We start from the raw sequence: 27,793 nt of genomic DNA, 5'->3' as shown, positions 1-27,793 counted from the left end.
AGATCACTCTTTCCTGAACTAAATTGCATAAAATTATTCTCCAAAGGTATTAATATTGGCTGTACAATTTATCTACAGGCTTTCTGACACTGCTGCATTTAAAATGCCTGCTATTCATTGAATTATTATAATAGTTGGCTCCTTTTGGAAATGACTCATCACTCCATCAGATTGAAAGTTTTAAATTAAATATTGAACCTGCTGAAATGGGCCATCCTATCAAACTACTACATTTGAAAAGTGTGTAGGAGGATCTGGAACTTGATGATGTGACAATTTTTAGTTTTCATTGTTCATTTTTAATCAGTTTGTCCTTAGAGATTCCTTCTAGTTGTAAGACTCTTCTAGAATGTATTTGGATTTTTTTTCTAAAGCTCTTATTGATTCTCTAGCCCATTGTTTGGTGACATCATGATATCACCAATTTTTACCCCTTCCTGATTGTCAGGTTTTTCCTGCATATGCATGCAGGCCTATTGGGGGAGGTGGTTTTTTTTTTAATAATCTGATCATTGCCTGCTTCCTGTCTTGTTTTACTAACATTTTTTAAAAGTAGCTTGAAGAAATTGTCCTTTTATTTAAAAAAATTACCTGCATGTCTTTTCCCTAATGCTGTATATTCAAGCAATTTGACTTTTTCAAAGATCGGAAATCTTTGCTCTCCTTGCATTCTTCAGGAGATGTATATAGTTTAGCAGCATTATAAAATTCTGTATTTTAAACCTAAAACTACTAGTACCAAATAAATATCATCTGGGATGCTTCACAGGTAAGTTGCTAAGTTCAGCTTCTGCCTAGGATTTCCTAAGAGCAGCAAATTCTTTGAAGTCTATTTAATATTAAGGCAAACCCCCAGATTAGGATTATTTTTGATACCTGTATTCAGATACCTATTTGTGTAATTATGGGAATACCATCAGTCATCATTAAAATGAGAAACATCATGATCCCTGTGTTTGTTTCTTGGAGAAACATTTTTGACCATTTAGTAGATCCATGCTCTTATTTACATAGGGTTTTATTGCCTGCAGAAAAAAACCCTAAGCTTAAAAAAAACCCAAGTGGGAAAACGGCATCAGAAAGCTATGAAATATCTGTAATGTAGAAGTGGTCTTCTATCACTCTTACCCAGAGACTGCAGTGGAAAGGGTAGGAATTAACACAAGGGAAAGGCCTGGTTTAAGAAAAGTATTTCTGTTAACAAACACTGGATACTGGTCAAGAAACCTGAGAGTTCCTACAGAGCCAAACTAATCACCAAGTGTCAGAATTAGGAGCACCGTGGAACTGGGGAGCAGACTAGTTCCAGACAGTGTTTTCCTCTGAACAAAGCATTCTGCATGTTTTTCAGACAGAAATCCCAGTCTTCAGAGCAGAGACACACAGGTTTTCCAAGTCCAGTGCACGGGAACCATGGATCAACAAGTCCCTGTTGTGACAGCAGCTTTATCCAGTGTATTTTATTGATACACTTACTGCTGGTATTGAATGTTCTTTCCTTAGAGCTCCTTTCTGAGGCAAGAGTGGATGTCTGGCCTGAAACCAGCCTTCCTTTGTCATTGATAGCTGCAGACTTGGCTTGCCAAGTCTGAATTGTGCTCTGTGTTTGTTTTCCTGCCTTTCAGTGCTGGATTAGATATTGTGAGCAAGTGTTTTTGCATCCTGAAAGATCGTGGTTTTGAGGGTGTTTTTGTCAGACAAGGACTGTGACTCATTCTGTCTGGTTGTTTAAATTGTTTCAAAGATTTATTGTTGCACTGATTTTTTATCTCCATATGGTTTTCCTCAGTCCCCAGAAGTACAGTTTGTGCTGCTAGAAAGGGCCAGCTGTTAAAACGTTCAACAAGCAGAAATGCTCTGTCACGATTCTGGTCATGATGCAGAAGTCTTTTGCTATGAATTTTTAGATTTATTTTTTGTATACTGACAAGGATATCTATTCAAGAGAGGTAGCAGCTCCAGTGAGTAGAAGATTTTTGGAAAATCAAGGTGTATTCATTTTATGGGTTGTGGTTTTGGGGGGATTTTGAAGCTTTAAGTAATATTTTGTATGCATTGTTATTGTTGAAAGCTTTGTTATTGTTGAATATTGCACATGCCATAGAGAACCAGTTTGCTTTTCTGGAGATGATACACAAGTTCACTTTTGTTGAACAATTTACTTGTAAAGTAAGAAACATTACTGAAAGTTGTGTTTGTCTTTTTAAAGTAAACCTCTAATCCCAACGGCATTTTATGGGAAACTTAAAGAAGCAATTAAAACATCAAAGCCAAAAGAAGTCACTTGTTCTCCTCAAAGCTGCAAAACATCACTTCTGACTTTAAATAGGCTATTACATTAATCTTTATTAAACCTATTGTTTCACTGTATTTTAATAACTTGATGCTCATTGCTTAGGTTGCAAATATTTTTTTTCCCCTGAATAAATCTTGCAATTACCTGCAGTCTAATCCCTTTGGTTAGGTTCTCTTGGGGTTGTTTTTAGGGAGGATTGGGGATTGGTATGTGGAAAGGTGTGGTGGAAATCAGCTCTGTCCCCCTGTGCACAAGGCCACTGGCTGTTTGCATTGGCTTGGGCTGTGACTTAGTTTTATTGACACCCTTGTCATAAAACATAAATGGTATTTGCATTGTCATATTGCAGTCTCTTTTGGATAGAGACCTTCCTGTATGTGTTGTTAACGTCTGTCACTACAGATGGCAAAGATAGAACAAAATTAATTACCTCAAAAAAATAGAAAAAATTAACTGGTTTTGAGAATATGTTTGTGATGAGATTTTCCATGTAATCAACCTTGAATCCTGGGCATGGGGTCATCCATCTTGAAGGGAATCTGGCTTGTTCTTGCTTGTTCTCCTTTCTGTATCCAGCAAGCAATCCAATATTGCCATTAGTGCAATCAAGGACAGCAGTAATATAGCATCTTACTTTTGTCTTAGGTTGCAAATGCCATGAAGAATTCGCTGCCTTTTGATGCTCCTGATGCATCACAAGAAGGCCAGAAGGTACTGAAAGTAGAAGTTACTCCAACAGTTCCAAGAATTTCTCGGAGTGCTATTACAACAGCTTCCATCCGTCGTCATCGCTGGAGGAGAGAAGGTGAGCTTTCTCTGCCAGGAGCACATATTGCAATGTACTGTAATCATCATTATCACTGTAATCTGGCTTCTGAGTTTGAATGTTTACAGAACATTGGGGGGGGGCTTTTTGTTTGTTTGTTTTTAAAAGTTATACTCCATAATAGTATATAATATTTCACATCTTCAGAGCACTGCATGAACATTAATATTTTGGGTATTTGTTTTGGTTTTGATTTTGTGATAAACTGTGAGGTAGATGAGGAAATGGAGAAATTGGAAAATGTTTAATTAGATTTCTTTTTTCTCCATGTAAGACAGTATGACATTGTAGGGGCAAAATGTGGCTTAGAATTTGAGTCCTTTGTTTAATCTATGCTAAAACGCAACTGCTTCCCATCGTAAATAGCTCAGGGAATGAATGCTAACATCTAGACCTTACTAGGATTCCAGCTGCCTGAAGCTACTGATGGCAGTGGGAGAGGGACAAACTGAACATCACACCTATCATCATATGACCCAGTTTATTGGGGAGCTATAAAATAGGTTTGGATAGTTTAGAATTAGTCTTTCCTCAGTGAGTACTTACATCATATGGAAGTACTGTATGAACAAAAAAGAAAACTAGTGATCTTTACCTTGATGTGATGACATCTTCAGTGTAGGTGTAGCAAAAAACTTGCTTTGAAATCACTTTGTCTACTTTTAAAGCTTTGTTACTTCATGTATAAAATATTAGTTTAAAAAGCTGCATAACTTAATGAAGGTAAAAAGGAGAATAACATAAGAATCAACTGAGAGTAAAAAGTCTGAAAACAGGAATTACATATTTTCCTGTGGTATGTTTCTTTCCCCTTTTATTTTTTATTATTCTTCTTGGTCACGTGCAAGAGGATTTGATGACCTCTGGTCTTCAGCTGAATCAGGATATCCAGGACAACAAGTAGCTGTCTCCTGTTTTCAGGACTCTGTGTCGTGTTTGTCTTCACTGTAGTTATATTCAGTCATTCTATTCATTTGCTGGTCTCTGGTCTGCAGTACAGCCCACCTGTCCCTTTCTGTGGATGTTCTCACCACTTCTAACTACACATGGGCAGTGTTTTATGTTTGTTCCGTGTCCACATAAACTTTCTATTTTCCCTGCCTGGGTTGGAATGCCAAGAAAGGAATAGAAAAGCACTAAAATGTTATATGTTGAATCCCAGATGGCTTTGACTTCTCAATCGAGGCTGACTCAAGCATTCCTGGCTCACCGATCCAACACGGCTCCACAGACCTAGGGATCAAACGTGAGCAAGAGGGGGAGGTGCTGATGCGCAGGACCCCTGAGCATGGCTTCCCGGAGCCCACCTTGGCAGCAGCCACAACAGAGGGTAGGACAGAGATGAGGAGGCAGAAGTCAGTGAGGCAGTTGCTGGAGGAGGATCCTGGCTCCCTATCCCCAAGCAGAACTTCTTTCCATTCTAGTGTGTGTTTCCGCTATCCCAGGGTGTATTAGCTTTCTTTGCGATACACACATCCCCCATATACCTAACATCAGGTCAGGAACTACCTTTTGTTATCATGTGGGCTGGCCTGGAGCTTGCATCTGTGTGGTGAAACACTGCTTGGCATGGCACAAAAAAAATAAAAAGACAGGGGTAATATCCAAGAGCTTTGGGATTGCTTGGAATCTCTTTATTACTGAGCATGTTTAATCTGATATTAAGAAGAAAAAATATGCACCAGATGAGCATGAATCTAACACTGAAAAGTAGAAAGTACAGAGTATAAATGGATTTGGCTCCATTTTAGTTAAAATAGTGTCTTCTTAGTCTGCAGTTTTTAAATTTTCAAGAATGAAGTCTCCTGCTGCCATTAAAAGTCAAGCCTATCTAAAACAGGTATACAATTACTGATGTTCTATTTGTCAGTCATCCCTTCATTGAAAATTCATATATGTCCAGTTCATTTAGAACTAGCTGCTCTACAAGCACCAAAAAAGTGCTTGTGTTATCAGGAAGAAATGAGGTTGTCATGTTTCTAAAAACTTTAGAAACAATTACTGCTTTCTTTCTCAGTTGTGCTATCCACACGAATGCTGTAGGTCTTCAGAGGTCTGCTTGGCAGCCAAGAATAGCAGATAGCGTAGGTGGTAGAATTTTGTTTAAGTTCATCTACTTTTGAGTAAAGAGGATTTCCTTGATGAAAGACATAGTTTCAAGTACTGAACTTGAATCATGATTTCTTCTCAGAGATGAGAATTAATTTCTTACAGATTTAGCTGAACATATTTTCAAGTACTCTCCTATCTTAAGCCTTCTTCTCTATGTGAACTTCGGTGTTTCCAGCCTCTATAAGGCTATATAAGTTTTGTGTATATATATATATATATATATATATATATATAAAAGTTGATCATAAATAAGATTTATTTGCATATTCAGATATGAGCTACATTTGTTCTTCAGATTTGTTTTTCATTAAACAATCTGGAGAATTTTGAGACTTAATTGTGGAATCACAGAAGCATTACACTTAAACAAAATTGCTATGCTATCCAGCAATAATTAAGATCTCATGCTTCTGTAGAAGACAGTGGCATAAAAATATTTAGTGCAGGTTTTTAATCTATTTGGTGCATTATGAATTTGAGCATGCTCAGTAAATGATCCTGTCTTCTCTTAAAGTCACTTTTCACTTGATCTTACTCTGTTTTATAACTCTTTGCATGTGCATGACCTGAAGGATATAGAGAAGTCCTGAGTTGCAGAGAACCTTTTGGGACAGACAGGAAGTGGGAAAAGAAGTTTATAAAGATGATGCATTTTAGTCTTGTTTGAAGCCATTGATATAATTCGGCATATTATTGGATAAGGCATCATTCCATATTCTCTGCTTCAATACAAATGGATTGAATACCATTTACTTCTGTAACATTAGCAATGTATAATTACATTCTTGATCAAACTGAGTTTTCCAGCTGATAGCATCTGGGAGAATGCCAAGGAAAGGAGTTTGCCTTGATTATCAACATAAAATTGTGGGTGTATATCCAGGGGTCTGTTTGCTTTCTGATGCTGATTTCACAGAAAGCTTCAGGCAGAAAATTCCTTCTTATAAATACCAGTTTGATGTCAAACAGCACAAGGAGAGACTGATCACTTCTAGTGACTTTTCAGTCTTCAGGTATAGGAAGGATAAACATGCTAAAAGTAATTTTAAAAGGTATATAAAACTCCTTCTTCAGATCACGCGTTTTGACCCCTTAAGTAGAAAAAGACAAGACTCCAGGAATGACTCAGTAATACAGAGCAAGGTGTTCTGGTTCTGGGTGATTGCAGCTGCGGTTCTGTGCGCTGTTTTGGGTCAGTGGAGAACACTGAGGCTGTATCTAAAGTACTAGTTGTGTATATGCGCAAATAGCAAATTATTTGAGGACAGATTTATTCTGATAAGGAACTATGAGAGTCCTGAATACACACTGTAGTGCAACGGATGTGATTTCTGTTGGGTCGCACTGTCTTTTTCTCTTTTGGCCTTAAAATAAAGAGTATTTAGAAGGGAGTAGATTTTTAGATTTTGTTTTCTTTTGAAATTGTCTTATTGGTCTATTGGAACATAAACAAAACCAAAACCAAACAAACAAAACAAAAAAAACCCTGAAAACTTCATTGTTACATCATCCTGTTTTCCTTCCCAGAATATGTCAGGACTCAAACATTTTTTTATTATTTCTGAGGGCAATTTTTAAAGGAAAAATAAGATGTATTAGGAAAAGAATGTGTTTGCTGAATTACTTTAATCCCATTGGGGACTTCTGTAGGTATGTGGGTTTGACTAGACAGAAACTCTCTTGCATGTTATCTTCTCTATCTTCTTCTCGAGCAGTGCTGAGCAGCTTGGGCCTCTGCATAGTTGCAGCATCCAAAAGCTTAGAACAACCCCTCTCAGTCTTATCTTTAAGTCCTATGCATAAAATGTCACTTTTTCAGTGTGACTGCTTCACAGTCCCTGAATAGGACATGTGTTTCAGCATCCTGTTACTCAGCAATGCTTTAACATAAACTTTGAAAACTATTGATGTTCTTGTAATAATAAAAACCTTAGCATTGTTGTCTGGAGACACCTTCTTACAGGTTCCACATCTTTCTGTTGAGTAAGAAGGGCTTGAGAGGGGGCTTCAGCTGCTTCTCTTGCTGCTTGTAACTAACGTGCTTTCATCCAGCTTTGCATGGTTATATAAAGAAATATAAATGTTGGTTAATGGAAAAAGCAGTCTTGCTTTTTGGTATGTTCCAGTAATGTCTGATTTTTATCAGTACCTTTGATTGTGTGTGGGAAGGTTGGAGGGGGGAATGTCAGTGTGGATTGTGGATAAAATATATCACTGTCTAGTGTAAGAAAAGACAGGTATGTGTCAAGGAGAAGAGGAAGGCATAGTTTTGCCAAACAGGGTGGTCAGGAAGTGAGGAAGGTACGTGCATTTTAAATATGGTTACGGGAAGTTAACTAATGCACCCTTCGTTTTAATAATTGCCCTGGGAACCTAAGGAGCTTCTTTTTCTAAGGCAAAAGGCTTAACCAAGGAAGAAAGATTGCAGTAAAATGAACTATATTATTTTTCTGCTTCTGGGAGGCCAGTGAGTCAAATAGAGCTATTAAAAACTACAGAATCATCTCTCATTGCATTGTCTTGAGAGAGGCTGAGAGTGGTTTGATTTGGAGCTGTCTAAATATCTTTTGTAAGCTGATACAAGGCAAAGTTTCCTGAAAAGAAGTAGTAAATGTAGGGCAGAGTAATGAAACTGCCCTGGAAAGTTTTGAGTTTGCATTACACCTCAGAAATGTGAAATTGGATCAGGCTGTATTCCTGCTACACAGAGGTGGCAACAACACCAAAAGCTTCTGTCTTTTCTGTTTGCCATGATGTGAAATGTTCCTTAGCTAACACTCAGCATAAGAGGATGAGCTTCCACTCAAATGTTAGACTCCCTCAGATACTTGCCACCATGATTTTCCTATTATACAAAAAAGATTCCAACGTATTTGCTCGGTGGCAAGCTGCGTTGAACAATCTTAACAGTAGAGCACCACAGTAGCTTTATAACTACTGTGGGCTGGGCTGGGTCTGTATTTCTTCCAGATAATCAGACTCTACAGCTTTTACAAAGAAAAGCAAAATTATTATAGCCAGAGTGACTCCTTTTTTGCTAACATGGTGAAAATTTATGCCTTTTTCTCATTGAAATGAGATACATGGAGCAAAAACTGTTGCTCCATTTTTAGTTTTGAATTTTGAATGCTGCTCAGTTTTCTACTAAAACAATAACTTCTGAGAACTTGGAGCTTAGAAAAACACTGGAATAAGATTAAAAGATAGAAAGTATTTGTGTGCAGCCCTAATCATATTATATGCCTAAAAATAAGGATTTAAGAAATAATATTGCAATGCTGTTATTTTCTCTTTGAAATTCCAGTCAGAAGCACAGTGGCTCTTCTATAACATGAAGCCTTTCAGATATTTAATTTCTCTTAATGCAAGGGTTGCCTTTTTTTTTTTTTTCCTCTGAAAAATGTAGATGTTGTAATAAAAGCAAATATGGTAGAAGCACCTGGATGGGATTGCTGCAAATTCAAGGAGGATTGAATTTTGGAGAAGGGAAAACTAGGAATTAGGTTAATCTCCAATAGAAAGTATGGTCACATTGTTCAAAGTGCCAGCTACACACAAGAGAAGCCTTCTACCTCTGTTGGAACATTGTGACTGTTAGCCTAGGAAATAGCCTAATTCTGGAGTTTACTGAGTACTCACCAGAGCTTACTCTGACTGGAAGAGATCCTTAGATCTTTCCTCAAAATAGGATCAATATAGTCTGAAAGCGTTGTGGGTTTGTTTTAGTTTGGTTTTTTTTTAACAACTTGTAGTAGGAGAATGGGTAGCAATATCTGCAGACTGAGCTAAAACAAATTAGCCAAATGGGGCCCAATTCTTGTTTATAGACAAAGTTTGGGACCAATATTCTGACTGATAAAAGTATTACAGGTGAAAGGTGAACGAAGCTCAGGGAGCACTTACTTTGTGCTCTGTTATTCTGCTAAGTATGGCAGGAAAATTGGCTGAAAATCCAAAAAAATTAAAGCAAGTGGAATCCAAGTGGATTAGCAAATGAGGTTTGTTTTGACGTTCTGTGCACATCTTTGTCTTCATGTAACTTGAATGCATTCTCTGTTTTCTGATTACTTTGGGGATTTTTTGGTTGCTTCTTTTTTTTTTTTTTAATAGATACTGAAGGTGTAAATGGAAGAGAGGAGTCTGTAAACCTTAATGATGCTGATGAAGGATTTTCATCAGGAGCTTCCCTCAGCAGCCAGCCAGCTGGGACCAAACCTGTATCCTCTGTATCCCAGAAGAGCAGCTTAAGGAAAACAGCAAGTGGGCGTTCCGCTAAGGAGAAAGAAACCTCTTCTGCAGCAAAATCCAATGAGAGCCCTCGGGATTCAGTAGCTCGAAAGCAGTACGCGCACCAATCCTCTGACCTGGATGGAGATATAATTGAGATGACGCCTACTAAGAAACACCTCAGCCTGCCTGCTGGGCAGGTGGTGCCAAAAGCCAACAGTTTGGGCCTGATCAGGACCGCCAGTGCTTCCTCCAGTAAATCATTTGACTATGTGAATGGCAGTCAAGCAGGCTCCAGTGTTGGAGCTGGTACAGAGGGTTTTACCAGTCTAGCAGCTGGCAACACCAATCGGTTTTCAACTATCAGCCTACAGGAGGATCGGCTAGGCCAAGCTGGGGAAGGTAAAGATCTCCTTTCCCCAGGAGCTCCCCTAACCAAGCAGTCTCGATCTCCAAGTTTCAATATGCAGCTGATATCCCAGGTGTAACTTTGACTCCCTTCCGTAGTATTCCCTCTTCCCCCTTAATCCCTGGCAAGTTCATCCTTAGGCAAAACATGAACCATCATCCCACAGTGTGAAAATACTGACTGTTGTGATCTTGTTTCATTTGGTTTAGCTATCATACTGTATTACTGAAACAGCAATAATTCTTCCCTCACCTTCATCCTCCTTCCCCCTTGTAAACATGGTTGTGAAGCAGTATATAATGTACTGTATGCCTTTTTCCATGCCTTCCTTTCTCTTTGGGTGATGTGCAATCCATCGTAGGCTGATCAGTCCCATTTCAACACTGTGAGACTGGAGACACCGGCGGAAATGGTGAATGTGATCCCTATGAGATGATGCTTTGGCTTTGTTAAGAAATAGAAACGGGTTTGTTTTCTCGGTCTACAGTACTGCAAAGACTACTGGATCCTGACTTGTCTTTCTCAGAACCAGGAGTGCCTCAGAGATTCTAGTGTGACTTTGGACCTCTCTGAGTCTGTGCAATCAATTCTGGGGAGGGGATTGTCATTGCTGCTCCTGGCTGCCTACAGCACTTTTTTCATTAAATGAGGGTAGTTTTTTCTTGACTGCCCCCAGTCTCTCATCCCAGAAGCTTTTGATGTTCAGCAACTGAGACAAGCATATTAAGAAGCTATATTCCCTCAGAGACAGGATTCTAGGTTGATAATGTAGGTTACAATGCACTTCTAATGGCGTTGTAGCCATTTGTGATGTTATGTCTTCCCCTCCAGGACACAGGGTCATTCTGCATTTAGACTAAAAGTTAGACACCACCATGCTGTTAAAGCAATTTGGTTTGTAAGTGGGAAGGAAACACTACTTCCCCAGGAAATAATGGCTAACTCTGCTTCATTTCTGTTGTTACTGTTTTTGTTGTGAGGTGCTGATCACCAAATTGAAAGGTGTATTCGGGTAAAGAGTATTTCTCAGGCTGCTGTCTTTTGTATCGTGGCTGTTGGGACATCCCCCTTCCTTTCAGCTGCTTTCTCAATGTCCCTGAATTCAATGATGGAGTCATTTGAGGAATCCTACAGTCCAGACAGACCATACTCTCAAGGTGCTGTCTCAGGGATAGAGACAATAGTTTGATAGGAACACTGAAGCTTCAATGTGAAATGCTTTTCTAGCAATGCCATTTGTGCAAAGGGGTACTGACAGTTCATTTTTTTTTCCCCCAGAAAGATCACACTTCATTGCCTTGGTATATATAATCTTTTGAGTTTTTTTAACTCTTAGTTTTTGTGGATTGGCCCTACTCTAGAAAATGCAGAATTTGTGCCATTGAGCCAAGCCTCGAATGTATGTGACTGGTGTGTGGGCACTGGCTGGTACTTATGTTAGAGGACACTGCTTAGAAGCACATTTCTGGTTACTCTGGAGAATGTTTGGCATTCTCTCTCCATCTCTCTGTATCTCTTTTTGGATTGATAGAAAAGTTCATCCTCTCTGCTTAAGTCCTGTATGATATCCTGGAAGTTTACAAACTGTAAACCTGCAGGAAAGAGATTTTTATGTGGGCACTTTGTTTCACTGTCACTGTGAAGGATAAATGCAAGCAGTTACAAACAGCAGGCTGCCTTTGAATGATACTCTTTAAGATATTCAGAACAATGAATGACATGGTGAGGTATTGCTGATAGCTGATTTTGGTGGGGATTTTTTAAAGCTTTATTTAAAATAGATTTTTTTTCAAATTTACATTAAAATTCATTAAAATATTTGAAGGTTTTTTGTGGTTTGATGAGTCATTTTGGTAGCCTAGTCTTCATATCATACGTTCATAAAGTGAATTTAGTGGCATCTGATGTAGAAATTCAGGTAAGGAGTAAATAGACTCATCAGAAGGAAAATTCAACAGTTTCTAAATGGAAAATAATTTTTAAGGACCACCAGTCATGCACAGATGGAACTAAGGCAAAGCTGAGATGAAGCTACAAGGTTTACATTTCTGTAAAAATGTCAAAAGCTGTATATGCTTAAAATCTTCTTTATAAAATAAAATTCTCCTAGTGGAGACAATTGGTAAGTCATGACTGGAAGTACCAAGTTTATACTTTGTAGAGAGTATCAGAAAGGAAATTTGCTTAAATATTTGGGAAAGAAAAGGTCAGGAGTGTCAGCTAATTTTCTAAGAATTACTTAATTTTAGTATTTTAAAAAGAAAAGTTTTTCATTAGCAAGGTTCTCTACTTTCTATATTTGTAATTAGATGCATTCCTCCTGAAGTTTTAGGCCACTTAAATTGGCACCAGGTCAAATTTTACAACCGTTTTTTAAAAGCAATTTTTTTTGTGTGGGGTCCCACACTACAAAAACTATTTCAGGAAAGTGAGTCAGCTTTACTGGCTTCAGATAAGGAAGTCAAATGTACATGTGTAAATTAAAATTGGCAAAAATCTCAGCCAAACTACCTTTTAAATTATTTTTACATGTCTCCTTTTGATTATGTGCCTTTTGTTATGATTTCATTAATTGTATTTTGGTTTGTTCTTGTGTATGTATACCTACTCCATATCAGTCTTTTTAAAAAGAGTTCAAATTTATCACTGTAAAAAAAAATATGGTTTCTGTGTGCTGATGTGGTACATCTGTGACTTCTCAAAAATTACCCTTTTAGTGCAGTGTTTCAGTTGTGAGAGCTTGTTTAGTTGTTTTTCAGCCAAGTACTGTTGAACGTTTACCTTACCAATGAAGTCATCACAAGTATCTACAAACCAGCTGTAGTAGGAGGCTCTGCAGTGCTGTGCATCATGTTTATCATTACTGCTGCTAGACGGGTCTCAAACTACGCTGAGGTGTGGCAAGGTCATAGCAAATCTTTATACACTAGGTTCAGTGCATTCCAAAGTACTGTGGCAGAAATAAAATCAGAAGTGTCTGGGATATGGATGGAGGGAATAATCTGCTGGGTTTCTGATTATATATGCTAAATACTAAACAAAGTACAAAACATACTTAAATTTTCTGACACCTGTGACAAATGTTTAGACTTAAATCAAACCTCCTTATCCTAAATTCACTCTGCTGTCTCTTCTTTTGGAACATTTAGTACTGGAGGCACTAGATGTATATTTCTGCACTGTTTGAGTGCAACTGCAGCATTATAAAAGGACAGGAAGCAGAACACTATGATTTTTCCCTCCATATATGTGCATGCTTGCACATACATGCAATTCTTAGATGAGGAAGGGTAAATTCTATATTCTGATGTATACATATACTTCAGTAGGGAAAAATGAAATTTCCTTTATGCACATCACAATATACTGCCATTTTGCAACTCATTTTTTTGGACTTTGTCATTTTAAGAAAATACAAATGTTGGGATTGTGAACTCTAGCTTGATTATCCTTTTCAGGGATTTATTGTGAGCAGCTTTTTGGTTGAATAGTTTTTGAAAGGTGAACCATATTTTCATTTGGCAGAGAGAAAAGTGATGAAGTAAAAATACCTATTAAAATTAATGTTGCAAGATGACTTTAAATTTCTGTATTGTCCCTTTAGTTTTCGTTTGGAAAATTTCATAAAATGGATACTTCTGTATCGCTGTCCATTTAAAATGCAGACTTCTTTGAACACCCTTTCTGATGTGAATTTGAAGTTTTTTAACAGCATACTTCATTCTGTAATGCTGAACATCATGTTGCAGCCAGTAAGCATTAGATCTAGTATTTGTAGTTTGCAAGTGTGTTGGTCTTTAATGCATTTCCAACATACTCCTGCTAGCTTTAACATAATTAAAGTCATCACTTAGTGAGAAAAAAAAAAGATGTTTTCTGATAAAGTATTTATTTGCACTACTTATGAATACTGGAGTTTACTGGGACAGGGTTTTTTCTCACCATGTGAGGTTTACTTGTGTGTGAGTAGGTACATACATTTGTCACGTGTTGACAATCAGTTGCCTCAACTGTGTGTATACTGTATGTAAATAGGAACGTATTTTTCAAGATTTAGGGGGAAACTTGCATCTTAGTGGTGGTAAAGCTACTCTGCAGTAAGGTGACCCCAACTCTGCTTTTTGTCTTCAGATATTATGTGGCTTGTTTTACTTCTTTAATGAAGTTGATTAGTCTTCTTAGAAAATTGTAGCTCCAGGGAAATTTTCCTCAATATTTAATGTGTAACATGTTCAGAGAATTATATTTTGAAAAATTAATTTTGGAATAGATAATTCTATGCTATGGCTGTATTTTAACCTAAGAGTTTGAACGTTTCCTGTTTTATCATGAACCAATGGCTATCTCCTCTAAGTGTTCCGAATTTTAACTTTGGTCACAAACCAGACATTTTTGTTTATCTTGGCTTACAAATTTAAATTAATTTGAAGACTAAGAGAGAATCAAGAATAACTTTTTGAATAAAATCATAAAAACCAAGCTGTATAGTATAGGTACTGTGCTGGTAATCCTAGAGGAGGTGGGGAAAATATAATGGAATATGTTTGAATGAAACGTATGTACTGCACACAAAAAAAATTACATTGACGTTAGTAGATCTAATAATCTTCTCCTTAAATTCTCTCACTGCCAAAGATATTGCTACCTTGGCATGTTTGATATAACATTAAAGCCATCAGCTAGGTGTCATTTGTAACAAGCATTTATATCATAGGAATAGTTTTCATCAGAAGAGTAAATGTACCTCTTTTATTTCAGTTTCTTGTTTAGGATAATTGCAGGATTAAATCTACAAAATTTCACTTCTTTTCAAGCATGCTAAGCAAACAAGCCAGATCCTCTGTACTTGCATCACATTCTTGATTTATATAATTTTTTATATTTTATATTCTCTTCAGTATTTTAAATGCTATTTGTTTCTAGCCTATGGGCCTTAATCTCTATTCATTATTTTTGTTTTTTCCTCACTGGCACTTGGATAAACTTTTGATGTTGAAAGGTTTTCTGTAGGTGATTCAGGGTAGTAAATCATGACATGGGTGTTGTGTTAGTGAATACATGTATCAGTCTGTCAAAATTTCTGTCATGACCAGCTGAAGAGACAAAATACTTGCCTGCCTCTTCCACAGTGGTGGAAGATGATGGTGAGCTGTGAGCAACTTGGTTTGTTCCTGAAAACGATAAGTAGATTTTGCAAGACTGATACTTATGAGGTTCTCCACATAGTTATTATGAAATTTTATTTATAATAAATCTTGGAACAAGACTGTAAAACAACAGCCAACCATTTTAGATAAACTTGCCTAGTAAGTTTGTCAAGTGTCAGGCCTGTGATATTAAAAGTTCAGAAGAAAGCTGTGCAAATCTTAAGGGTACCTTACAGCTTCAGAAAAGGATTTAGTAAAAATCTGTCCCATTTTAATCATCTGTATTTGAGATTTAATGAAAAAAAGACAATTTTGCTTCCATCCTTTTCCTTTTTTTTCCTCTAGGCTATACCTCTCCCTGATTTTTTTTTTTTTAACTGTGTTCATCAGATTTTACCAAAGGTAGTATCTGAGGGACCAACTGTATTAAAAATGGGTCCATAAATTATCCCTTCTATTATAAAGGGATTCCTAAGGTTTTCTGGTGAGGAGCTGTTGATGGGAACAGATGTATAGTAAAGCTTTGTATCTGTACAGTAAAACGTTGCCCTACATTTTAGCTTGTGCATGATGAGCAGAGTGATGAGATCAAGTTTTATTGAGCAGCCACTTGGGTGTGAGCTCCCAGTGTTTTACAGTCTGTAAGATTTAAGTGGTTTTAGAGAAGACTGTCTTTGCAGTCTGATACAACTTTTAAATGAGTGATTAATAATCTGTCTATTCAGGAGTCAAAATTTAAATTGTTTTAAAATGTGATTTAGAATTCTTACAGGTTTTGATTTTAGAGGGTAAAATGGTCAGGGGAGATTTCTGTTTAGAAGTATCTGCTGGTAAAGTGTCTCTATGGTGCTTTGTCATGGAAACTTCCTTACAATCAGTAGTGAATCCTATGTGTTTGAGTCCTCATCCTCCCCAGAACTGATCATGAAACAGAAAAAGTAGAGCAACCTTTTACCTTTAGAACTAAAACAAGTACTTGGGAGTAACAGAAATACTGGCTATTGACACTGTTCTTTCTGTTCAGACAGTTACTGTGGTTGTGCTAGAATTTCATGTTATTAGTTTATGAAAAATGCAAGTAGTAAAAACTTTGTGGCTTCAAGTATACAGTAGATGTGAGTTAACAATCACTCAGGATAAATCAACATGTCAAAATATTAATAGATTCCTAGTACTGGGGTGTGTGGTGTGTGCGTGTGTGTGTCAGTGTTCAATGATTACTTCTGTTTTCTTGCACATAGTACATACTTTAGGGGTGGGTATTACTAGCTGGTTATTTATGGACAAATACCATATGATTAAATAAAACAGAGTCATTTAACACTTTTTTCATATTGAAGATTCCAGGAAAAAGCTAATAAAGATTTTTAATAATCAGCTACTCTAAATACATTTTAGATTTACTATGGTAGCTTTTATTTGCTATTAGAAGACCCCAACAACTAAACTGATATATACCCCATGCTGCATTTTTTAAATTTGTAATTCCTGTACTTGACAATGAGTTTTTTGATCTGGTTTTGTCCTTGTAAGAATACAGGACTTGCTCTCAGTTTTACTAGCAAAAAGAAACATTCTGCAAGGGTTAAAAGATTATTTTCTTACTTTTTTTGTCATACCAGGTTTGTTTCTCTGAACTAAGGTTTCTGAGGATTTTTACTACTTTAGCATTATTTAATCTCATAGAAGGAGCATAAGCAGCACGTAGCCCACTTCTTGTGGACACACAGGCTGGGCAAAAGGACATGGATTGGTGGTGTGAGCCCCTCTTGACCAGCATAGCCCTGCTTGCTGGTGTGAGCCCCAGACGTTGGAGATTCGGTACTGGTGAAGGACTAAATCAAACAGGTTTTTAATAACCGTGACCTCTGCTGTATGATGTCCTTTAACCTGGGGACCAGGGAAAGTCTTCATTCTTAGTCCTGAAGAAGGCACATATTGAAGATCACGTTATTGGTGCATGTAAGCCATTATCTTAACTGTCTTACTGAGCTGGTTCATGCTGTTGACTTGTTGAAATGTGAAATGTAGTTACTATTGACTTTGTAAATACCTGCCAGAGAAGAAATATAATTATTTTAAATCACTGTAAATAGAGATGTATAAAACTCGACACAATCTGCAATGCAGAAAAAATTATATATATATATATAAATATATAAAGATGTTAAATAAATATCGTGCTGTTTCTGAACAGAAATGAGTATTTTGTGAATTGCTGGTTTTTAAAGGTGTGATTCAGGCTGGTGAGGCTGGGACGGGCCGTGAGGGGAGTTCTCCCGGGGCGCCGTGAGCGGGGATCTGGCGGGCGGCGCTGTTCCCGAACGGGGCTCGCGGCGGCTTCGCGTCGCCACAGCGACCCCGAGCACGAGCCCGGCGCGCGCGCGCGCGTGCCCGGTGGCGGAAGTCCTGCCCTGCGGCCGAGGCGGGCTGGGAGCAGGGCGCGGGTTCGCCCTCGCGCAGGTCACTCAAGGCGCGGCGCCCGGGTTGGCTGCCTCGGGGACGGCCACTGGCTGGCACGGGCGCCCGGTTCCGCCTCCTGCTGCCGCCGCCTCTGCCGGGGGCGCGGGTGGGATCCCGGTCCCGCAGGAGCGGCACCGTAAGGCGTGAGGTGAGGAGTGAGGCGGGGCCGGTCCGCACCCCCCGGCGGCAGCGCCCCCCGGCGGCGGGGCCGCGCCCACGTGACGGGAGCCGCCATGAGCCGGCCGGAGGGGATGCGCGGTAGCCGCCGCTCCCTGGAGGTGAAGTTCGTGCCCGATGAGGACGTCCTCAAGCACATCTCCGACGACGCAGGTACAGCCGGCCCGGGGCATAGCCTAGCCCAGCGCCTCCGCTGCTCCCAGAGCGCTGGGAGAGGGATCCGAGCAGCCGCGGCGGCCCTCGGGAAAGGGGCTCTGCAACACCCGAGCTGGGTTCTGCAGAGCCTCGCAGAAGGACGGGGCCTCTGGAGTCGTTCTGCCCCGCTTGACTCCCCCCCTCAGAGTGTCTCTGTCCCAGCCCGGCACTGGCCTGCTGTGCACTTTGCAGGCGGGGCGGGTACGAGCTCTCCCCGCAGCAGCGTGTACCGGGTGCCCGAGCAGCGGCACAGGGAGCCGGGAAACTCCTCGGGCCTGGCGCGGTTAAACACTCTCACAGTCAAAGCGGAACGAGGCTGCAGGTGTATGCACTGGCTACTTTTAAGGTGGGGAACCTCTGTGGACATGCTTAAAACTTGCCAGTACAAGGCACGGAGCATCTCTTTCAGACTTCACTGCTGGTCCTGCTTTGAGCAGAAGGTCATGCAGATGGTCTCCAGAGGGCTCTCAGCCTACATTCTCCCATGAGTGTACTGACAGCCTACTGGCAAAGTATTTTCCAATTGCTCCTCTTCTCTAGGAAAACTTAAAGGGTTGACAAGTACCATCCCCTTTGTATGCAATTTGATACTGTAATGCGTGAGCCACTGTCATTTCTCCCATTCCTCTCTGTGGAGCTGGTGTTTGCTGAAATGGGTGTCTTACTTTAATGGACTGCAGGAGCCAGCATTTGTGGTGAAAGAGAGGTGAATGGCTATAGGGTCAGCTATTGACCAGCTGTTCTTTTAGCAGGACATCTCAGCATTTAATTTGTTGAGTGATTTTCATAACAGGAACCTGGTCTCTAAGTCAGGTGGCTGTGTACTGCTGCAATAGAAATAATGAAATAGCAGGAGGTTAAGGCTTTTATTGCAATTCTAGGAACTAAAGTACGGAAGGAGAAGGCTCAGCTGAGTGTCAGCGTGAAGAGGTTTGTGAAGAAGCTTGAGAATATTTCTGATAATGAAGCTCAGGAGATCCTGGAAGAGAAGAACTATGTTGCTGCTCTTGGAATATGTGCCCAAGGTATTAGCAAGAGAAAACCTAACACAGTTCTGATTTCAGGAGATTCTTGGAGTTAGGGTTATACAGTGTTGGTGAAATTGCTTTTGATTGTTCAACCTGCTCTGTCTGTGCTTGTGGTAACAGATAGAAGAGAATATTATGGTTCTAGGATTTTATTATTATATTTGTTTTGTATCACCTGCAGTATAAAGCCAAATAGTGAGATGTTGCATTCCATCTTTCTTGGATTGGGAATGTTACCAGTGGTTTTAAAATAGCTGCAAGTAACATGTCTTTTCACAGATCCAGTGGGAAATGGCTCAAATATAAGTGGTGGTGAAGTTTACTCATTCCAGACTCCCAAACGCTCCAATAAAATGGCAGAGCTGGGTATGTTTTGCTTTTCTTTCTCTACAGACTTAGGAGAAGCAAGCAGAAAGTGGCAGTTCCAGAGAGGGTGGACTGTTTTGGTTCAAATAAGGTGCTTGAGCAGGGTTGTCACTCACATGAAGGGTCCTTGTATGTCCAGCACCATCTGAACTTCATTAGTGTTTATTTGTCACAGCTAATGATACATCCTACAAAGGATGATCTGAGGGAGAGGGATCATCCTACTGAATCAGTATTCAGAAACTGGTTTTGGTGCCTCTTAGTTTCTGCTGTGTCTTGGGAAGTTGTGTTTCCTATCTTAGACCTCCTTCTGCAGCAGGGTGGATTTCACTGGTGCTCTCTCCTGGAGCTATGACTCAATGTGAAAACGGAGGGAAGTCGTACAGTCTGTTAGTCCCAGGGTTGTTACATGGAATAGGCTGTTGGTCATACAGAGGTAGGGACCGTTAGCAGGGTATTTCAGATTCACATCAGTCATTCAACTTCCGCTTCTACTGATAAGGAGTAGACGCAGGTAAATAGTTCCTCCTGGGGAACTGATGTGTTTGCTACATCTGATGATCTGTTATGTGCAGTTGAGCAGTCTTAAAGAACTAAGTGAGCTTGACTAAACCTTGCTCTAATTCAAAGACATGTGGTCTCCCAGGGAGCAAAACGTGCTCTGCCATCAGTCATATTTGTAAACTTAATTAATTGATGAGTTCAGCCTTTGAAAACCCTTTCTGAGGAATACAGCTACCTTTAGGGTTAGAAAAATCTAGAAGTATTTGGTTCCTGAAATAGCTAGGGAATTAATATGTAGAGAGCATTTCAGCTGTATGGCTCCATTTCTGACTAGCCAGAGCTGGAAGTTTTGTACCTGACATGTCCTTCCTTCCCTTCCCTTCCCCCTGTTTCCTGCAGCCTCTGAATTAGCCCAGACACCAGAAAAGAATGTGACACCTAATCACTCCAAGTGCCCTGAGAAGATGGCCAAAACCCCTCAAAACAGCAGTAAGTCCTGTGATGGTCTGGGGAACTGAAGCTGAGTGAGTGGGGGTTTATGTTTCTCTTTGGGTGGTGGAGTGGATGCTTGAGTTCCAGCTTCTCTCATGCTTAAATATTCTAGTTAACCCCAGGGCTTAAGTATTCAGGTTAACACCATGGGCTGAACAGTTTGATGTGCATGGCCTGTGCTTCACCTGGGTGTCAGATCTTTTCTTCTGCCCTGCTGCTCTAGAGGAAACATGAATGTCTCTCTCATCTATTGCTGTGACATTTAATGACTTCCTCTCTGTTCAATAGAAATACTTGAACTTGAGAGAGTTATGAGCTGGGCTGGTGTGTTAAACACTGATTGGGTAGGACTGTGTGGGTGTTCATGTGTAAATTCATACTTTATTATATAATATTTAACACCTAGTGCTGCAGGGAGAAATACAGGTGGGAGAAGTCAATGCAGGTCAACACTGGCAAGAGCATGTGCATTTGTGATTGGAAATGGAGTCTGATGTGCTCAGGGAGAGTGCATTAGCTCATTTTTCAGCCTCATTCCTCCCTGCTGGAGCCTTTTCCTACTTCCTGGCCTCCCAAAGCTATGACTAAGAATTAGAAGCTGCCTTCTGTGGTAATAACATTGACTCTTGTGTGACCTGACACAGGCAGGCTGCTAGAGCCACCACAAACTCACAGCCAGAATGCAAAGAGTAAATTTATTTCTATTATCTTTCTGAACCAACACCTGGGCAGAGAGAAATGAGTGGAGATGTAGGCACTGAGTGGAGATGCAGGCACCCTTATGTGTGGTTCAGTGCTAGAACCAGCCTGCTGTTCACACTGGTCTGTCAGTGTTTTTGCACATGCATGGTTTATCCCCATGCTGTGATCTTCACTGTGTTCTGATCTGTCCTACCAAACAGGCCTACCAAACACCTATGTTATCTATACACAGATTTTCTACTTCCCGAAGCATACACAGGGTAAACAGCCATAGACATGGTATATCTGTTTTTCTGCATTGCTATTTGAGTCTTTGCCATCCCCAGCTGCATGGTCACTTGAACATATTTACAATTCTCATTGCCAGTCTTCCACTTCTAACCCATTCCTCCCAGTAACTCTCTTTGTTCTCTCCTTGCCTACATGTGAGGAGCTAGAGGCTTCCCTCATAGGATTAACTATCCAGGGAGCTGATATTCTGGTGCAGTGTACCTTTGAACAGTGAATGCCTGTTTTTCTAATGGACCATCTTGTGCCAGTGTTGAAAATTTGCAGTATTCTGTACAATGCTCTTTCTTCCTTTTCAGAATGTTTAAGTTCAAATGAAGTGCAACAGAGGGTGAGTAATGACTTTACATTGCTTGGATTTTGTATCTGGGTTTTTTTCCCCACTTGTAAAACTTGAACTAGCCAATTACTACACTTCTGAAAAGGAAGGACATTGAAAAGTACACTCCACAGTAGAGATGTCTCTTCTATTCTAATCAGACAGGAGTAACTGTAATCAGGACTATGGGGTTTGGAGTCAGTGGGTAAGTAGTAGGTTTGACAGCTTAATTGTCATGGATGGAAACTATTTCCTTACGTCACACAAGTGAGGACGCTAGATAATCCCTTAATACACAGTTAAACTCACAGCTTTCCAGTTTCTCACTGAAGGAAGAAACAGCCCCAGTTGTAAGAAATGCTGTTAGAACAGGAGTTCCAGGACTGACGCTGTTCAGTTTCTTTACTTAGCAACTGGTTTATAAAGAAGAGATTCGGTGCAGAACTGCCAGTTGTGGCTATGGAGTGAAAGTGTTTGCTTTCTAAAGCAGTGCAGCATCATAGCAGAAATGTGTGCACAGCTTTTCTGGTATGATGTTCCAGGATGGAGATACACCTGAAAAAGACATGCTGTTTGGGGATGCCATAATCACTGCTTGATGATTTCACATCCACTTTGTCAGGATCAACAAAAGTATTTCCTAAGTATTGCAGACTTGATCCAGTGTCCAAGTCAGGCATGTGCTTTAAACATGTGTAAGGAAAATGTGACACTACAACTTGGTGAGCCCAGGCAGCTTGGATTCCTTTGCTGTACTTCTGGGCTTAGTATGCTGAGTGGTCTTCTGTCATTCTGGTGGTTGTTTTCTTAGAGGACTTCCAGATAGACTTTGAGTAGACAGCGTGCTGTGGAAGGTGACTGCTGTGGGGACTGAGGCATTTCCAATTTGTCGTTGCTTTGGTCTGGCTGTTCCTGAAGGGCCAAGATTGGCATCTTGGTTGGGGATTTCACAGTTTTCTACTCTCCATCTTGAGCTGAAAGAATTAAGCCCCTTTTGGAACTTGATCCTATCTCCTTCTGAACGGGAAAACAAAAGCTTTCCATACTTAACTGCCTCTGCTTTTCCAGTTTTGTGTGGGCTGAAATAGTTTGGAAATGTAACCTGCTTTGATTGGCAGAGGGTAGTTTAGAGGAGAGAGATGTTTCTTTTAATGCATGTTTTTTCTTTGCTGTTCCAGAGTAAAAAGAAAGAATTTGTGTCCACCACACCTTACAGACTCAGAAAGAGACTGGCAGGTAAAGATCAGCCTTTGCTGTCAGCTGCCACAATCAGTGAGGCACGGTGTGCAAGGGAGAGTGTTTTCCTGTTGAGCTTCTGTCTGTGGTAGCAGTGTGACTGAAACACCTGATTTATCCTGCAGAGTGTAGAAATGTCCTTAAGGAAATCCATGTAGACCTTTCCTCTACAACTGATTGCTATTAAGGTGAGGGGTGGAAGGGTTAGAAGCACCAAGTTACTGAACTTCAGTAACACAATCAAGAGACAAAACTTGCGGTAATCTTATGTATGCTGACATTTAGTGTGGCCTGATTGCTTGAACCAGGCATAAAACTTTTGGATGATGGCTGGGACGTCCATGTCAAAGTATTTCCAATAACTGATTGGCTAAACCAGAATGAGTGCAGGGGAGAGTTTAGTACATGATGTTTCATCTTCTATTTCTTTTGTGTTGAGAGACCAAGACTGAGCCAGATTTCATCTGTGCTCTTCAGTCAATACTGCTAACAGAGGTATTTTACAACAACTTGTTTGCAGAATATAACATAGAAGGTAGCCTGCACAATTGGCATTTGGAAAAACTGACATGAAGATACTAAGAGAAATAGGGAATTCCATTGTCCATTTTTAGTCTCTTTTTATGGTACAATGGCATTTCTTGGTTGGTATCAAGGAGGAGGCTTTACTTAACAATACTTTGTGATCCTAGAACTGCAAAAGAAATGGCCCACCTGTGTTTGCAGTTCTCTTAAGCATTGATTTTACCTTTCTGTGAAATATATTTAGGATCCATGTGCTTGTAAAACATCTGGAGAATGTTTGTGAGATGGTGCAAAATGAGTTCTGTGTAAGAAGTAATTCCTAGCTTTTAACCTTAAAATTTATGCTCTAGCTCCAGATCCCTATTTAGAAAGTGAGAGTGAGTATTCTGCTTCCTGCTCAGAGGAGGAGGATGAGGAAGAACAGAAGGAAGTCAGCACTGTTATATCAGATCAAAAGACTCCGGCAAAAACTAAAGCTGCATCTACACCTCCTCCCAGAAACAGCTTAGCCAAAAAAAGAAAAGAGCAAAAGATGGTGAGTGTGCAAAAATATACCCCATAGCTAGTAAACATGAAGGGATGTATAGTGACAATAAGCTATTAGTGACCACACCTGACCTTGGGGAAGAACTGCTAAACTCATTTCAGATGAAACCAGCTGGGCTGGCTTTTGCTGTACTTCTGAGTAATCCTTGTTGGTCAGGCACCATGTGAACCTGTGTGCTAATCCAGTTGGCATCATTAGCAACTTCAGAAGAAGTCTAAGATGTCCATGGAGCAGGAGACCTTGTATTGAGACAGGATGAAGAAATTGATTCCTGTAGTACCAAAAGGAGCACATGTTACTGTTCTGGCTTGGTGTTCAGCTTAATTGTCCTACTTCTTCCAGCACCAAGGATCCCCACACCAGTTAAGAATTACTGTTAGGTTATCTCTCATATAATCTCTTTTCGGGCACTCTGTTCAGGAAGGAATCATCTGACTAGGTTAGCTTTGGCAGAATGCTGCTATAGAAGCCATTTTCGTATTTACCCTTGCCCTATATCTCATTGGCCATGGGAGAGGGGTAACTTGATAACAGGAGGAGTGTTGCTGATCTTGCTGTCCTTTTATAGGGCAACCTGGTGGAGGAATACTTTGAAGCTCACAGTAGTTCCAAAGTGCTCACTTCAGACCGAACACTGCAGAAGTTTCGTAAAAGAAGATTGAATCAGGTACAGTTCATAGTGAGTCGCACAACTCTGGGTTTTTGATTTCTATGATAGAGAGTTCCCTCATCAAAATCTCTGATGTTGCTATTTTCACTTTATTTCTACTGATTATGTGGTCAGTGGTAATGCTGATTTAGGTAGCAATTTAAGCAGTATGTTTTCTACTGCTGCTCTTAGCAGGGACAATGCCCAGTTGTTTGAACCTGAGACAGTAGGGAAAATGCAGGGAGAAGGCACTATCAGGTGAGTTCACAGCTGAAAGCTGCAGTTACCAGAAAAGGTGAAAGTTTGCTTTTGGAGAAGAAGAGGGAGAAGCAGAATTGTAGAGATTTGCATCATTAAAGCATAATTTTTGTCAATGAAATGGTAGGGGGAATTAAAAACTGTCTTGACTATTTATGCATAGTGGAAATCAAGAGAGCTGATTTCATCTGAACATAACTGGGTCACTTGCAGAACTGGAACGAGCTCTAAATGTTGTCATGTAGTTTGTTAGATGTACTTTGTTCCCTTGCAGTTTCTAGGAGACAAGAATAGTCTGATGGTGGTGACTGACTTAAAAATCAAGCAGTTGTACCCTACAAGGACAGGTCTCAGGGAATTCTGTAGAATACCTGCAGCTCTTGTGTCTGTGACTGCTTTTTGTATCCATCTGTGTTTTAAAAGATGGCATATATGCAGACTGCCTGCTGGTGTCTGGAATTGCTGCCCAGAGTAACATCTGGATTTTTAACAAGTTCTTTCATAATAGCTGTGGGAGGAACTCACAGCTTACAGTGTTAAAGCTACTGCTGGCTTCAAAGCAGTTGAAGGTGTAGCAGTTCTGTCTCTCAGTACTTTGTTTGTCTGATACATTGAAGCTGCCTTTCCAGTGGGAACTGTCTTCTGCTGCAAGGGAGTGGGAAGCAAAGCTGTTAAAATTGAAGAGAAAGAGAGGCCAGTGTAGATTTGATGCTGACTATCATGCTACTGTGCTATTTAAACACCAGCATCACAGCATATCTTGAAAGCTGAATGAATCCTTAGATTCTTGATGCTTTTGTACATTGAACTATCAGCTGCAAATCATATCCTTTCTGCTATAGTTTTTTTTAAGATGGTGGGCATATTGAGCTTTCTCTTGTAGTGACGAACATCTGAACCCTTGCTAAGCATGTTGATTGGAGCCTTTGTTCCCGTGATCAGGGATGTGATGTTGTATCTTGTTGGTACAGTGCTTGCTGATGTGTAAGCTCCGTGTGTATCCATTTCTCCTGTAGTGGTTTTTCCATACTTGGCATGAAAAGAAAAATACACAGTGTGTCATCTGTTCTAGTCCTATTCTAGCTGCTGTTTACCATAATAAAGTTACTTAATCTTTGCTGTGTATCTCCAGTAGTAAAACTGTGCCTAGTGGGGTCTTAATGGGGAGAAAAAAAACTAACCACAAACTGAGTGCACTGACAATGAAAACCATTCTCTCTAAATAGGGAGTGTGCTAGAGGGCGTTTTAAGGACTTCAGGTGTATCTCTTGCTTCTTCTTAACTTTGAATGACTGTTACCTCTTTCTCAACACAGCAAACACTGCATGATCTTTTGAAAAATGTTCCCCTTGCCTATGCTGCTGAAATTAGAGACCTTAACCAGCAACATGAATCCTTGTTTTCCAAGTGGATGCTGCAATTACAGTAAGTATCCAGGGAGAATCACTGAAGAAGCTTAGTTTAAACTTACCCTCATGTCAGTAACATCCTGTGCATGAATTAAGGAGTAAATTTTTTTCTTTGATTGCTTAAATTTAAAAGTGAGTGACATCAATTTAATTCAGTGCATCCTGTAGACCAGATCTTATCTGATTAACTCCTTGAACCAAATATCTGAAGTGCAGTGAAGTTGCATTCTACCTGGTTAGTTTGCCTGTGCCTCTAAACCAAGCTTGAGGGCATTCACAAACAGGGAACATGAATAGTGAGAGAACAGGGAAAATGAATATGAGAAAAGTGCTCTCTGTGAGGAATCATTTTAGTTTTCAGCAACGACTTAGTAGTGAGTAGCCCACCCTCACCATCTTTAGTCTGTGGCTATCTCCAGTAGTGTAGCGGTTAACTTTCAGTGCCCGTGGTACCTAATGATCTGGGCGTGAAGAAACCCTAATGCTTTTGGAAACACTGGCACTATAAATTTTATTTGGCTTTGTGTGTATCTTCATGGGAAGGAGAAGGGTGAACATTCAGGAAAGCAAATGGAACTACAGAGACCCTGTGAGATTCTGAAGCACCCTAAAGAAGGCAGACACCACCCCTGAGGCTGGAGCCAGTACTGGTGATGAGAAAGCCCCTTGGAAGCTTTTTCAAGGAAGTGGAGTATAAGGAAATTTGTGATCCATGGGGAGGACAGAGAGTATGAAGAAGACATCAGCTTTTAAAGTTGGACAGAGGAGGAGATCTGTTACTTGGTGATCTGGGCAAATGGTTAGAGATGTATGTGGCAGAGCAGAGAAACAAATCCCTTGATGACAATGAAGGCAGTGACAGCTGTTGAACACCTTACCTTTGCCCAGTGCTATTTGAGTAATGTGATACTCTTCTTTCTGATGAAGATAATGCCTTTCCTACTTCTCAAACCTAAACAAAGCATTGTGATTCCTGTGATGACCCATGCCTGAAAGTAAAGAAGTGCTTAAGATTAAAAAATGCTTATTGGTTGAAAGCAATGACAGAAGTCCTAAAAAATCATAGAGTTTTATTAGTGAATCACACACTTTCATGGAAAGTGTGGAAATCATGGAAATTGGTATGTTAGTCCCTGACCTACTATATAGGCACACAGCACTGGGTTTTGGATAAAGGGGCAGGGTGAAGGGAAAAGAGAAACTAAAGAGCTTAATTTTGAAAAGGAGACATGAATTGAAGAGCAAGAAAGAGATCACCAGCCATCGTTCCAGCATTGAGGGAATGCTGATCCTGGATTCAGCATTGATCCAGATCATAAGTAATGATCCAGCTGTGTTGGTTCAGCTGATGAGATGTCCAGGGTCTGGGGGGTATTGCCTGAACTTGTGTAGGGGGGATGTGTTTTTATGGACAGGTGTGTCTGCCCCAAAGGTTTATCACTTTCTATGCTAATTAGTTATCATGCACAGTTTGTTCTTTTAGGCCTTTCTGGAAAAGGGTCAGAGGGCTTTGGGGCTCTTTGGTAGTTGCAGTCCCACCTTATAGTTCCATGTCCACTTCCTGCCAGTCGTCTTCTCACAGCATGTTAGTACCAGTAGTCCTTGGTTATTACCAATT

At 40.1% G+C, this 27,793-nt stretch overlaps 1 protein-coding gene across 5 annotated transcripts in view; it reads left to right on the top strand.

Annotated features, from left to right (window-relative positions):
• Positions 1–27,793, top strand: part of LOC128790612 (origin recognition complex subunit 2-like) — a 68,871-nt gene that overhangs the window by 33,319 nt on the left and 7,759 nt on the right. For 4 of the 5 annotated variants that reach the window (XM_053947517.1, XM_053947515.1, XM_053947516.1 and 1 more), the window contains 11 exons: positions 2,942–3,101; positions 4,285–4,452; positions 9,345–9,863; positions 18,734–18,877; positions 19,160–19,246; positions 20,150–20,239; positions 21,532–21,563; positions 22,730–22,787; positions 23,663–23,847; positions 24,428–24,526; positions 26,082–26,191. In XM_053947517.1, coding sequence (XP_053803492.1) covers positions 2,942–3,101; positions 4,285–4,452; positions 9,345–9,863; positions 18,734–18,877; positions 19,160–19,246; positions 20,150–20,239; positions 21,532–21,563; positions 22,730–22,787; positions 23,663–23,847; positions 24,428–24,526; positions 26,082–26,191 — 1,652 coding nt within the window. The remainder of the gene's footprint in view (positions 1–2,941; positions 3,102–4,284; positions 4,453–9,344; positions 9,864–18,733; positions 18,878–19,159; positions 19,247–20,149; positions 20,240–21,531; positions 21,564–22,729; positions 22,788–23,662; positions 23,848–24,427; positions 24,527–26,081; positions 26,192–27,793) is intronic. The other variant, XM_053947519.1, reaches the window with a different exon arrangement.

Source organism: Vidua chalybeata, chromosome 7 (genome assembly GCF_026979565.1).
Source record: "Vidua chalybeata isolate OUT-0048 chromosome 7, bVidCha1 merged haplotype, whole genome shotgun sequence".
NCBI classification, from domain to species: domain Eukaryota; kingdom Metazoa; phylum Chordata; class Aves; order Passeriformes; family Viduidae; genus Vidua; species Vidua chalybeata.
This window is presented reverse-complemented; position numbering and strand designations above follow the sequence as displayed.